Raw genomic sequence first — 14712 nt, 5'->3', positions numbered from 1 at the left:
CCTCCTCCCTATTGTTGGTTACTGCTTTTGTATAACTGTAGGTTTCTGTTATCCCTGTTTTACCTTGTGTGTCTTGTTCACATTACATTTCTGTCCATGCCTCATTAGGGTTTAACAGGAGCATAGTAAGGCCAGAGACTCGGGCCGGTCTACCATCCTCTTGACTTGATCCAAGGTGACAGTGGCTACAAAGAGTGTTGCGTTCTCTTCAGGACATGTCCTGTCCTACATTACACAGACATTGAGTTCAATAGGCGTTGGGTGCTACTTACGTTCCCATGTGGTGGCACTATAAAGAATTATACACTTACTGCTAGGTTTCCTCATAGATTACAGCTGATCGATGGGGTGCCCAACATAAGGGCAATTTGTGATGGAATTTTTTTTTTTTAGAAAAACCAGTTCTCACAAGTTGGGATCATCTAAAGCTGACATTTTTTGTTGTTGCTACTTCCTCCTATAGCCTGGCAATCAAAAGTCTAAAAAAAAAAATTGTGATTTTGCTCAGGCTTGGTAAAGATCTTTTGAGGTCAAAATATTGTTGTTTGTTTTATGGGATTAACAGAGAATATTCCTGATGAATCATTCTGGTGCTTCAAATTTTTATGCTTGGATCAATCAGTGGTTTGATGGAGAACTAAATTAAACAAGCAGTAGTGCATGGGAATTTTATTGTCAGGCTCACTTTGTCCGGGTGGGTACATAGTCACTGGGCTAGGTGCACCTGGCACGAGGGCACCTGGGAAGCGAAGATGAGGTACACTTGGGAAACTAGGGAGCAACTGGATGAATGCAGTAAAGTCATTACGGAAAGAAGCAGGTTAGCACGGTGTTCACAGGAGGTGAGGTACCCCAACCAAAATTCTTGAAACACATTCTAAAGCAGTGTTCCCCAATTCCGGTCCTCAAGAGCCACCAACAGGTCATGTTTTCAGGATTTCCTTAGTATTGCACAGGTGATAATTGCATCACCTGGACAGACAATAATTCAAACACCTGAGCAATACTAAGGAAATCAAGAAAACATGACCTGTTGGTGGCTCTTGAGGACCGGAGTTGGGGAACACTGTTCTAAAGACACATCTGTGTGTCAGTGGGCCTAAACTAGGTCTAGAGAGGTGATGTCAAAGATTCACGCTGGGCAACCTGCAAAACCCGATGTGTAGCACAACAGAAGAGGTGGACAGAGAAGAGAACAGCGACCGGGATACCCGGGACAGGTCTGTCACATTTACTGTATATATTTTAAGAAAAAAAAAGTTATATGCATGAGTACTCCCCATGTGGAATGGTGTAAATGGCCTTTCTTACGTCTCCTAGGCCTAGAGTTACATAGGAAAACCTGTAATCCTCTGCCTCGATGGCGCTGAACCTTTTTCCTTGACTGTATTTTGTTGTCTTAATTCAATACATCCCTTAATTCCGATCTGTGCTTTTCTCCTTTCTTTGACAACGTCTTACTCTCTCTGTGACTCCCTGTATACTTGTGCTTTCCAAAGACTGGCTTAACCGTAAGCCCCAAGAATTACCACGATAGCCCTTCCTCAGTGGTTCAATCATTCATGTTAGTCTTGGGTTCCTGATCGGCACATGCAAGTCAGGAGGAGTAAGCAATTGTCCTTGGTCATTCCCATGTCCTACTTAATAACTTATTTTTTTTTCCTATTTCCCTCATCTTTACACTTCATTAAAGCTCTACTTTAGAAGACATTATCCAATCTAATGTTCCCCTCCCGAGCCCATGCCTCTTTTATTCCACCCTCTCTCTGATTTTATTCTTATACTAGAGGTCATTAACTCTTAAGTTCAATCATGTATTCTTCCGCCTTTCTCGTCTCGCTGCTTTCCTTTATTTTTTTTTTCATTCTGTCTGATTTTTCTGTTTCCTTTTTTTTTGTCGCGTGTGTGCATTCTCTTCCCCTGATTTTCTCCTCCCACCCCCTCCCCCCCTTTTTTGTTCCCTCCTTGCAAAACTAGAGCTCGTTATCATTTTTTAATTAAAGGCGAGCTTCTCTTTCCTCTCTTTCCTACATCACTGTGCTCACTACGGGGGCCACTAATTAACTGGGGAGAATTCTATTAGGTAGGGAGGTTAGCAAAAACTATTATGCCGAAACGGGAAAAGAAGTCACAATTCCTTCGGCTTTTGTGTAGATGAATGCAACTTTGTGGGTTTAAGATAAACCTTTTTAGAATGGAATGGCTGTTTTGTTTTTCCTTTTTTTTACATAAATCAGCAATGTGTATGACTACAGTGCTCGGATGGAGATAGAACATAAATGGCATTACTATAGCAACTGCGGTTATTGATCTATGGCTGTATTCTTGCGTTCCATTAATCTGTCCCAGTCTGATAGTCTTAGTTTTGGTAAAATGAGCTCTTAAAGCTCGTGCTGCTGTTTAGGTGATAAACATAGAACACATTCATCTAACCTTGTCAGCTCCCTTATTAAGACACTACAAAAAAAACGGTAAAACCAATTTCTTGATTATTGTAAACAAACATAAGCCGGGAGCCGTATGCTAACACAATGCCTTCTTTTAATGTCTGGCATCACACGGCACTGCAGAAGTGGGACTGCAGGACATTGTGGCGTATGATCGTAGAATGATAATATCCGCCTGACTGCAGACTCGCCCTGTAATGCATTACACCATGTAGCGTCCTCGCATAGTGCCTCCACTTCTGTCGGAAATGCAATGTTAATATGTATTCACCCACTCACTTGTATTCAGTGCGTAATCTCTATGGGGCTTTGTAACATCTGTTTACAGCGTTTCCCACAGCTGGATGGAGCCTCGGATGCGTAGGTGGAGGCAAAATCCGATGTTGCTTGCAGTAGGGAGCAATGTAAATGTGCAGGTCTCAAGTAGTTGGATGGGGGAAAGGTATGAAGCCAAGATTTATTTGCTATTGCTTGACACAAATACTATAAGCAAAGTGTGGACCCCATCCTCATGGGCTACCAGTTCCCTGGGCAAAATCAATTTTTTTAGCAAACCTCTGATGCTTCCCTCTAGGCTTATTTTTACTCAATATAGGTGAGATGGGATGAAATAGATGACAAAATACTAGTTTTAGGGAAAATACTACCTGTTTTAGACTAGGATCACACGACTATTTTTCTCTCAACCGAGAAAATCGGACTCTGATTAGACTGAGTTTGATCTGATTTTCTCAGAGCCTGAGATAAAAAAGGTTGTCTCACATCTTCTTCATATTGTCAGTCCATGAAATAAGGACCGCCCTTGGATGTCTTCCGAGTGTGATATGACTTTTTTCTGTGGACCCATAAAATTGAACCATTCGAGTGTCATCAGGTTTTCAAAGGCAAATCGTGCATGTTGTGTTTTTTTTTTTTTTTCCTCGGACCTACTCGGTCCCAGGAAAAAATAGGACATGTCTACGGCCTCATAGAGCAAGATGGGGACAAGTGCTATCAAAACGACAGGTAGCACTTGTCCAATTATTATGGTGGTGTGCACGAGCCGACCACTGATGGAGCGGTTTCAATAGACTCTCCACTGCAATGTTTCACTGTACAAATGTGACCATCATGGTCTTAATATAAATGAAACATATACTCTGCTAATGCACAAGCAGCATTCTTTCGCACTGGTGGCAAGTGGTGTCGCCACTGGTCTACTTGCTTCCTTGTCCATCAAGTGACTGCTGCAGCTACTGATTAACTGCAGTGGTGGCATTCCATCAAAGCCAGAAGAGAGCTAGGTGATGTGCTTGGTCGAAATGTTACAACTGCAGCCAACAACCTATGTTAAGACCTCAGCCAACCACAGGATATCTCTTTCCGAGAAAGGAAGCAAAAAGACTTGTGAGGGATACCGCAATGGTGTAGAGGAACACTTGTGGTCCAGTAGGTGAATATCTGATTCTTTCCTATATCACTGTGCTCACGACTGGGGCAAATAATTAACTGGGGAGAACTCTATTAGGTAGACTATTCTGCCGAAACAGGAAAATAGTAACAATTCCGCCTTGGATCCATTTGTAGTGGACACCCCTAAAAAAATTATAAGTTATTTTTGGACTTCTTGATATAATCCATTCTTGCCAACTTTTCTAGAACAAGAACACCCATAAGGCTCACACAAAAAAAGGAAAACATCCCAGACTATCCAAGAAGTTGGCCAATCTCCCGTACACAGCTAAAACCACCTCCAGGAAAGCTGATCGCCCACGCACAGCTAAGGTTTCTAGAAATTTTCTTGTGCATGACATTAATAATGGAGAATGAATGAAGGAATAGGCTTAAAGGGGGGAAAATTAGTCCGGAAGACAAAGATACCAAAAAATTTTGGACCCAGCTGCTAGTCACATACCAGATGCTAATTCCTGAGAGTTGGCCAGTATGGAATAATTTCACTTCCGTCTACAGAATTTGGACCAAAGACCCAATATCTGTTGTGTGTCGGATAAACATTCGCTCATATTATACAGTATGTGTGATATGAATATATTTTCATTAGTAAAATGTGCCTATTTCAGCATAGAACATAAATATTTATATCATAATATTAAAATATTACTTCTCCTGATACCAGATATTCATGTAGGGAGGGAGAGTAGCAGTCACCGGAGAGTTCATAATTAGATTTGCTGCAAAATGAATGTTTGTCAAATGATAGGGCCATGATGCTTTATTTCCTGATTTACTCACTGCTGGTGGTTGCTAAGACTTACATTTTATTAGGATTAAGGATTTAGATGAATTAAGCAAATAGAGTGTCATGAAGGCTTGTATCTCTGTACAGAAACACAAGGATTTTCTGTAAAAGTGGTAGTTGTGGGGCTTACAAGATGTTCCAAGAAGATTGATAAAACGGAGCCATTATTCGTTGTCTAGCTAAACACCATGGGCATACTCACACTGCACCTCCACTGGGTTGGACATGGAGGCGAGTGAGTCCCATAACACGTGCACAATGGGAACTATTCTTGTACTCTTTCATGTCAATATCCATCTTGTTGATATGCTTACAAAAGAAACTTGGGACCTCTTTTCTTATTTCCAAATGTGGGACCAACCTGACTTATGTCCTTTTCTTCACAGTCCTCATAACATCTTCTCCATCTCTATGCTATGTAAACCTTTAATCCTTGCCTTAATCCATTTAAGAATATGAATTTTTGCAATTTGCTATGAGCGAATTCTGCAAAATGGTGGCTATTTGAGGCCATTCGATCATTACCAGTCATTTTCCATCCTCTAATTGCTCATCTAACAAGAGGATCAGCTGTCCCCAAGGCTACATTAATCTTTTTTGATTTCCAAACATGAAGGTCTCTGTGGACTTGGATTCCTTTTTTCATTTGTTCCTTAACAGTTCTCTGTTGTGAGTTCATTTTTCCCTTCACCATTGAGGTCTGATGAACTCCCTCCTCTGGTGAAGGAAGGTAGTGAGACTGATTACCAAACACCTGGGCAGCTAGATGATAACTGGGTGACTGGAATTGAAGACTGGATATAAGGCTGCCGACGTCCTTCTTCCTGGCTGGTGATTTTCCTGCTGGATTCTTGGAGACCAATCTGATTCCTGCGTCTCAAAGCTAAGTTTTTCTGCTCTGCTTTGTACTCTTCAGTTTTGTTTTTGTTTTGTCTTGTTTTTTGGGAGTTCTGCCATCCCCGGCCGGGGGTGAGCTGAATTCCATTTTTGTCTCTCATCTGTTGATCTTTTGCTCTGTCTTCAGAATATACCTGAGTGCTGTTATAGTCTTTTGAAGCCTAGCGACTTCAGGGCCTGTTTTTCCTATCAGTCGGTTGGCTCATTTTGATAGGGTTTTTGCGGATGGCAGACAGCAGCTTTCCTATCCTGTCCTATGTAGTTAGCTTGGGCCCCATCATTTTCTCAACCTATCTTTCTATCTGTGTTAGTGTTTTCATCTTGCTTCACCGTCATTATATGTTGGGGGTTGCCTATTGCTTTGGGGTCTGCTCTGGGGCAGTTTAGTTTTTCCCCTTTCTGTCTTTAGGCTATGTAGCTCTCTGGCTGTGATCGAGGGGTCTAGGGCACCGTAGGAACTCCCCACGGCTACTGCTAGTTGTTGTGGATAGGTTCAGGGGTCTGCAATCCAATAGCTGCCAACCTCTCTGGTTTTTCTGGACTTAGCTGGTATTTTGTTTTTTCCTCCTTCGGTGACTCATCATAACAGTTCTCTTCCTCTCTTTGGTTTGTATACCTTTGTCCATTGGAAGGCAAGAGTCATTCATTTGAGATTTGGGATTTCTCCCTGAATTCCTTGGAGTATTGTCACACTGCCCCTCCACCGGGACGGACATGAGGTAGAGTGTGCAACACAGCAGAAATCCATCTTTTTGTAGCAGGAGGGTGGTTGTTGGAGCTTTAGGGCTAAAAAGGGACTTGTGGGCCTAAAGCTGCATGCTTCTTTTCTAATTTCCAAATGTGAAGGTTCCTATGGAGAATTATGCGTCAACCTTATTGAGCCTTTTCTGTCACAGGCCCCATACCAGCTATCTCGTCTGCCCCTATAGAAAGTACACCTCTGATCCTAGCCTAGGCAAATGCCAAAATTCAATTGAGCTTTGTAGTTTCCCACTAAATACATGAGGGATAATCACGTGGCATCTCCACTGGGTCGGACATAGGGCTGAGTGTGCACCATAGCAGGTGCAAAATGGGAACCATTCCTAGTACCAGAGGCGTAACTTCAACTGGTGCAGGGGTTTCAATCGCACCCAGGTCCTGGAGCCTAAAGGGCCAAAGAAATGCCTTTAGCCTATATGAAAAGACCAATACTATTAAAGTTTTGCAATAATTGGAGGCTCTGTTAAAGATTTTGCATTAGGACCCATGAGCTTCAAGTTAAGTAGCTGCCAAGTACTGCTTCATGCCACAATACATCCCGTTAACCGAACAGTAGGGAGCTTGTTTGTTTTCCAACAAAAGGGACTCTTGGACTAATTGTTTCTCTTCTGGTTTTTTTTCTTGCAAATGTGAAGATCCCTGTAGAAAAATAAAGGACAACCTGATTCGGACCCTTCAATAGAGCAGCCTCTATTCAACCATGCCTAAGCAAGATGCCTTTGTAGTCCTTACTAAACACCCTGCATGGTTTTGAGATGTCTCTTATTGAAAATATTACTTGAATTATTCCTCGCGGACTACAGTAATGCGATGTAGCATAAAGAAATTTTGCTATACTCGTTACTAGCGGAGATGGCCGCTGTTCTATAAAAACAGGAACAGCAGAAAGCACTACCAGAGACTTGTCCCATTATCACCCTCGTATTGTTGTTCATTATTGGCCAATTGTGACTTATTCTAATTTGTTATACTTTATAGAGGCCAGCATAGGAAATCTTGAAATGTGATAGTTCCTCTCCTGTTATGACTCATGAATGCTCCTTATAATTGTTCCAGTAATTCAGCGTCTAAGATCAAGCATTGTAAAAAAAATAAATAGAAAAATCTCACAAATTAAGAATAAAAGGCAACCCCGTATCGCTATGTCACTTTTTGAAAGCATTTAGGTTGAGTGGGTAATAGTATAATGTTCAGACTGGAACAGCATGCATTTGTGAAGTTTACACAAAGGCAATGTGATTCCCGGCTTCGGATGAAAGCCGTTCAAGAAATGACTGATAAGTTTACTTAAGAAAGAAAAACCACGTATACAGTAATGAAAGGTCTAATTTCTATCTATGCAGCTCTGCAGATGTAAAGGCTCGTTTTCAAAGCGGTTTTCCAGGCTTTAATAGTCATGATTAGAGATGGTGCAAATCGTTTCACAGGACTTGGTCCAGCAGAGAGGTCTGTAATCTGCGGTCACTGGACAGGAACCCTGAGAACTAACCTCCTACCTCCCAGCATCCATGGCTCTTCTTTTGATTAGCCAGCCTGGTGCAACATCATCTTTGCAATATGATTCACATGTGATATCACGCCAGGCTGTCTATTCAAAAGAATAACCATGGATGGTGTCAGGTAGGAGGTGTCACGATCCATCTTTGGATCGATGTCAGATTTGGATCCTCATATACAACCTTTTTTTCTCTCAGGCCATCGATGGTTAATATCAGTTTTTGCCCCTGGTGGCTGCTGGTGTTGCTACACGTTTAGATAGTCTGCTGGTGGGTTTTTTGATAATGTCACGGGGCAGTAATGGGAAGACAGGGGACGAGGAACCAGGGCCCCTAAACTGCCCCTCAGGCTAAGGAGGGCCCTGACTTTCCATAACTTGGAGGTACACTTAATGGTAGTGAGGCCCAAGTCTCTGACCTGTCCCTGTCTCCTGTTTAGCACTGAGCTAAACCCCCAACCCCCTTCCCAGGATGTGAGACAGGGAATAAAGTGTACTGCACAAAAACCCAAAAGGAAAGGATTCAACAGAATGGGGTAAAACAAATCAACGCTTAGCTTGATCTGCTACAATGCTCCAGGACAGCAGAGTTAGCCACTTGAAAACAGAATAGAACTGAAGCACCACAGAACTCTGTCAGCTCCTGAACTCCAGCTTGGTTGGTCTCCAAAGAGGAACAATATCACCAACAGTTAGCTGGTGCACCTGGAGAGCTTATATAGGAAGGTGGGAGTGGTTTCCACCTGCCTCAACAGGGAGACCAGCCATGCAATTACACCAGCGGTCACTGGGGGCCAAAACCCACCAGCAGACTAAACTTGTAGAAACACCAGCAGCCACCGGGGGGTAAAAACTGATATTAACCCCTGATGGCCTGAAAGGAAAAAAGGTTATATATGAGGATCCAAATCTGACATCGATCCAAAGATGGATCACGACAGGAGGCTTTTTTTTTAGGGCTCCTGTCCAGCTACCAAAGATCACTGATGCAGCAAATGGACCAGATCCAGTGAATCCAATCGCATCAACTTTGGTGAAGACCCATCCTCATCGATATCAGATTAGCGGTGGGGGTCTTTCTTCCGGCACCCATATCAATCAAATTCCTAGAAGCTAACAATAGACTGTGGTCTTGGATGGTCCTGCAGCTTTCTTTGTCATCCATATGAATAGGAAAAAGCTGCAGGACCATTAACGATCACAACACAATGTATTCCGCTATGCCAATTATGGTGCACCACCATTTTTCAAATCGGCGGATTCTTAGAGGTGTCTGGAGTCAGATCTCCACCAAATTAATTCTAAGGGCTCATGCAGATGACCGTATTTTTGGTCCAAGAGCAATCTGAGAAAACATAGGATCGCACTTGGACCAATGTTACTCTTTGGGGCCATGCACATGTCTGATTTTTTTTTCCTCGAATCGAGTCTATCCAAGGGATAAATTGCTGCATGCATGATTTGGATCTGATATTTGGATCACACTCGGCCATGCAAGTCAATGAGTCCGTGGAAAAAAATCGGACCTCACTTGGATTACAACCGAGTACGGTCCGATTTTCCCAGACAGAGGAAATGGAGAAGATTGAGACTTTTTTTCATCTATCATTTTTTTCAAATATCGTGTCATACCCTGGTAACACCTTGATCCACCTCTAATCAGAGTTTGATCAATATAATTGGACCAAATTTCTGGGATGAGAGAAAATACTGTTGTGTGACCCTAGCCTAATGATATTAATGAATATTAAGGTTCCAGAAAATGTCTTTAAAGTTATGTCTATCGATTAGCAATTTGAGTTATGCTGCTATGATCTAGTGTTCCTTCCTCCTCAACAGCCGGTCTTCACCTTTGCATCCGATATCCCCAAACCGACATCCTTGATGCCTTTAGCACATACTTATCATGCTATACACTAGGATGAGAGAAAATATGGTCATGTAACCCTAGCCTAATGATAGATCATCACTATTGACATTCTACAAAATGTCTTTAAAGTTACATCTATGGATGAGGAATTTCAGTAATGCTGCCCTGGTCTAGCATCTAGCCGAGTCCTCCTCGACAGCCATCTTCGCTTCTACACCCAACATTCTCGGACCGGCATTCTTCATGCCTCTAGCACTTACTATTATGATGCCGAATGAGGTCTAGTCACTAAGGGTACTAACGAGAAGAGTTGAGCGAATTTGTTCAGATTCGGTTCTGAATATGATCGGCAGCGAATATTGTTTTTGCAATATTCGTTGAACACAGCCGAACGTCATTAGAGTCAATGGAAGTATAAATTACTGAATATGTTCAGAACCGAACATCAAATATACATTCGGCAAGAATAGGGTACCAATATGGCAAATTCAGCTTCGGCAACCAATTCCAAACAAATTCTCTCAACTCTACTATCAAGTCAATGTTTTTGGATCACCAGAATTTGACCTAGCCTTTATCCATCCAAAATGTCTTTCAGCATTTTTTGGTCTTCTACTTTGCTCCTTGTCACCACTTTTATTGTATTCACCCTTATCTTTAAGGATATGTGCCTTGTCCTTACATAAGCTCCTTGTTCTTATCTCTCAATGGGTAAATCTTAAGTGTAATTGTGAAGTAATTTGTGTTTCTTCCTTTATGACTATATTACACATTGTATTCTTTTCCCAGCACATTGATAATTATTAACGATGGCTCAGAAATGGACGTACCCTCAGCTTCTCTCCTCTTCTCTTTTAGCTGGTACCACATATATATTTGGAAAAGGGGGAGCACTGATAACATACACCTGGCCTCCGAATGATCGGCCAAGTACAAGAGCGGATCGGCTTGCAGTTGGCTTCACCACACAGCAGAAGGATGCAGTCTTACTTCGAGTAGACAGTGCCTCTGGTTTGGGAGACTACTTGCAACTTCACATAGTAAGAAAATATTATTTTTCATATATTGATAATGGTATTGCTTTTACTATGTATTGACTGTCTCTCACTCTCATTGTACTGCCCATTTTAAATGGTCATTGTTGTCCTAACAATTTTTGGAAAAATCAAGAGTACAAGAGTATATAAGAAACCTTTTGCATTATATCATTTCAGAAAAAAATGTTTTTTTTCCTCTCTATTTATGAGTTACTTCTTTCCATGCTACCTCCTGAACTCATCAAATCACTTTAAAAAACAACTCAAATCTATTTGGTTAAAGTCTTTGAGGTGTCAGTTTACACCCCTTATTATAATCCATGGAGAGGGGGAATTGGAAGGAGGAGGGAGAAGCACACAGCACAGTGAGAGACAGGCACCAGCAGATTGTGCTGCAGCTTCTAGCAAAATTTATTTCAGTGCTGGATTCACATCCACATAGCTCAGTACTGTTGCATAACGTCTTCCGTTCTGCTTCTGCTGCTTCTGTCTATATACTATAGAGGCAGAAGTTCAAGAATCCATTTGTGTGTGTGTGCTGTGTATAGGAGACATAATAGCAGCTGGTATCCACCCAATAGCTCAGAGATAACTGAAACAAAAATAGAGCCTATAGAGGAGAAAACTAATGAAAAATGTAGAATTCGAGGCATATAATGGTGTCATTCTTCATGCAAGCTTTGAAAAGTTACCTGTGATGACAGATACAATTTCTTTCAATTCTTTGTAAAATATATTGGATGCCGTGATTGTAAATGGGAATATTGTGGATGAGGGGGAGATAAGGTGACAAATGGTAAATTATTATCTATCTGACAACTATCTGGGACCAAAAATGACATTTACAACCATTGCTGCCTTCAGGACTAAGAGAGCTTGTCCCATCCCTGTCCTGATCTTTCATTAACATGCAGCTTAAAATATCTAAATATGCATATGTACTGCAGGGCGGATAAGCCACCGTTCGATAACTGCTGACATTTCTGTAATGTGTACTGTATAGCCGGCTTAAGACACGACTAACCAAATATGAGCCGTTATGAAAGATAGTGATAGCTGGAAGATTCTTTAATGAAATCCTTTAATACTATTAATATTTCCCCATGAGCAGATGTATCTATGAATTACCAGTTTTTTTACTTAAGTATGGTTAAGTTGAACATCTGTGCAGTTTGGAAACCGCAATGTCTAGATATACAATTTCTGTAGGAGAGATTTACTACACTTACTACTTGAAGTGCAACTGAACTTTATGATATTTTGGAGATGCTTAGATAGCCTCAGTGCTAAAACCAGAAACACTCCTTTCCTGTACAAGCACATAGCGGTGTATAAGGCTGCTTTTACACTTGCCGTGTCTTTGCGGGCCGTTTCTGCGACCCCCAATAGATTTCTATTGGGCCGCAAAAACGGCACGCAAAAATACATCAGAGCGCAATGTGCTGTATGGCCATGAGGGCTGTATATACGGCCGTGAAAAAATATCGAGCTTACTTGATATTTTTCACGGCTCACTGACACTGCCTCCATTTAAAACAATGGTAGCTCAAAAACAACGGTAGCTTGTTTTTGCGGGTCACCGTATTTGTACATCGCCGTTTTTTTTCCCTGCAATTTGTTACAACAGGGAAAAACGGCGATCCGAGAAGGTTTTTTGCAGCCCGTTTTTGCGGGAGACCGCAAAAATCACGTTAATACAGCCCGCAAAAACGTCCTGTAAAAACAGGCCGCAAAAAACACGGCATGTGTAAAAGTAGCCTAAAGCCCCCGTCACACATAGTGATCTCGCTAGTGAGATCGCTGCTGAGTCACATGTTTTGTGACCAACAGTGATCTCGCCAGCGAGATCGCTGTGTGTGACACTTCTCAGCGACCAGCCCCCCTGCCGGGTATCGCTGATCATCCTGGAATGGCCAGGACATTTTTTTAATTGCTGGTCTCCCGCTGGTCAGCACGCAATGCTGCGTGTGACAGGCGGGAGACCAGCGATCAGCGAGCTGCCGCTGGTAACTAAGGTAAACATCGGGTTTCTAAGCAGCACGCGGTACTTAGAAACCCGATGTGTACCTTAGTTACCAGCGCGCTGGTGCAGGGAGCTGGTAACCAAGGTACACATCGGGTTTCTAAGTGCCGCGTGCTGCTTAGAAACCCGATGTGTACCTTGGTTACCAGCTCCCTGCTCCAGCGCGCTGGTAGCTAAGGTACACAGTGGGTAACTAAGCAGCAGGCGGCACTTAGAAACCCGATGTGTACCTTGGTTACCAGCTCCCTGCACCAGCGCGCTGGTAACTAAGGTACACAGTGGGTAACTAAGCGACGTGCGTCGCTTGTTACCCACGTGTCGCTGGTGCTGATCGCTGGTGAAGCTGCCTGTTTGGCAGCTCACCAGCGATCATGTAGCGACACACCAGCGATCCTAACAAGGTAATATCGTTGTCGGGATCGCTGGTGCGTCACTATGTGTGACGGGGCCCTTAGTCTATAGACTTTCCTTCTAGCCCGTACACCGCCATGCATTTACTCATGCAGGATCTGAGTGCCCCTGTTTGAATGATCAGTAGGGGTCTCCGAACCCATCAACCACTGATCTAAAGGACTTTTAAGGGGCTCCAATATATCAAAAATCTTCTAAAAGTTTAAGACCTCATTCAGAAGTCTGATTTTTTTTTTTCCACTGATTTGAAAAAAATGGCCGTTTCTCATCACTGAGATGGATCAGATTTTCAACAGAATTTGGTCAACTTGGCCGTTTTGGCCATTAGTAATTTTTTGCATACCCAAACTAAAAAATGAAAGTTGGCCACATTCACACATCCGGTTATCTCACGTACAAGAAAAATGGACCACTTATTTTGATTAGACTTCGATCGGATTTGGGTCAGAGTTTGGTCTGAGTGCTATCAGTTTTCCTCATATGTGGAGAAAAAAAAAAGTTTCTCCACCTTTAACAGCTATGATAATCTGTGCAAATCGGGGAGCATTTGGATGTTGTCCAAGAAGGCTTCAATTTTTTTCGCAGACTCATAGACTTGCATTGTTAATTATCATTTGACACTTGGATCAAAATCAGACTTGTTTTCACAGACCGTTCGATTCGTGAAAAATCACAGACATGTAAATGGCCCCATAGGCTATAACAGGTACAAGTGATATCCTTGAAATCCCCAAATAGCACAGAAATATGAATGAGGCCTTACGGTGTCAAAAATGGACAACACATGAATTACACATTGATGTCAATATGAGTTGCCACTGATTTTTCTCTGACCCACAAGCTTCTGTGGATGACTTGGTTTCGAAATCTGGATCAGAAAGGACATGTCTCCGTGATTTTTTATTTTTTTGTGAACACATGGTTTACAGATAACCATGGATATGTAAACGGACCCATATACTATCATGGGTATTTGTTCTATCTGTGAAAAACATGACTTCAGCATTTACATGAAAAACGGAGGAGACCTAAAACAAGTGGTTTCTGTTATGATTGAGTCACCGTAGGAGGCAAAAATAGAAATGCAAGCTAAGTCCAGAAAACCAGAGAAGTTGGCAGCTATCGGATTGCAGACCCCTGAACCTATCAACACAACTAGCAGTAGCCGTGGGGGGCTCCTACGATGCCCTAGGCCCCTCGATCACAGCCGGAGGACTACATAGCCTAAAGACAGAAAGGGAAATTTAAACTGCCCCAGAGCAGACCCCAAAGCAAAAGGCAGCCCCCCACATATAATGACGGTGAAGCAAGAAGAAAGAAAAAAACACAGACAGAAAGATAGACTGAGCAAAGATGGGGCCCACGCTAGCTTAGATAGGAAAGGACAGGAAGGCTGCTGTCTGCAATCCGTGAAAAACCCTATGAAAATAAGAGCCAACAAACTGACAGTAAAAAAGGCCCTGAAGACGCTAGGCTTCAAAAAAGCTATGTCAGTACTCAGGAATATTCTGAAGACAGAGCAACAGGCAAA

The 14712-nt window shown here is 42.3% G+C and overlaps 1 protein-coding gene across 15 annotated transcripts in view; it reads left to right on the top strand.

Annotated features, from left to right (window-relative positions):
• The window catches only part of NRXN2 (neurexin 2), a 900728-nt gene that overhangs the window by 664674 nt on the left and 221342 nt on the right, over positions 1–14712 (top strand). For all 15 annotated transcript variants that reach the window (XM_073578443.1, XM_073578436.1, XM_073578438.1 and 12 more), the window contains one exon: positions 10569–10750. In XM_073578443.1, the coding sequence (XP_073434544.1) occupies positions 10569–10750 (182 nt within the window). The remainder of the gene's footprint in view (positions 1–10568; positions 10751–14712) is intronic.

This window comes from Dendrobates tinctorius, unplaced genomic scaffold, assembly GCF_039654945.1.
Source record: "Dendrobates tinctorius isolate UK_male_01 unplaced genomic scaffold, ASM3965494v1 ptg000059l, whole genome shotgun sequence".
NCBI lineage: Eukaryota > Metazoa > Chordata > Amphibia > Anura > Dendrobatidae > Dendrobates > Dendrobates tinctorius.
This window is presented reverse-complemented; position numbering and strand designations above follow the sequence as displayed.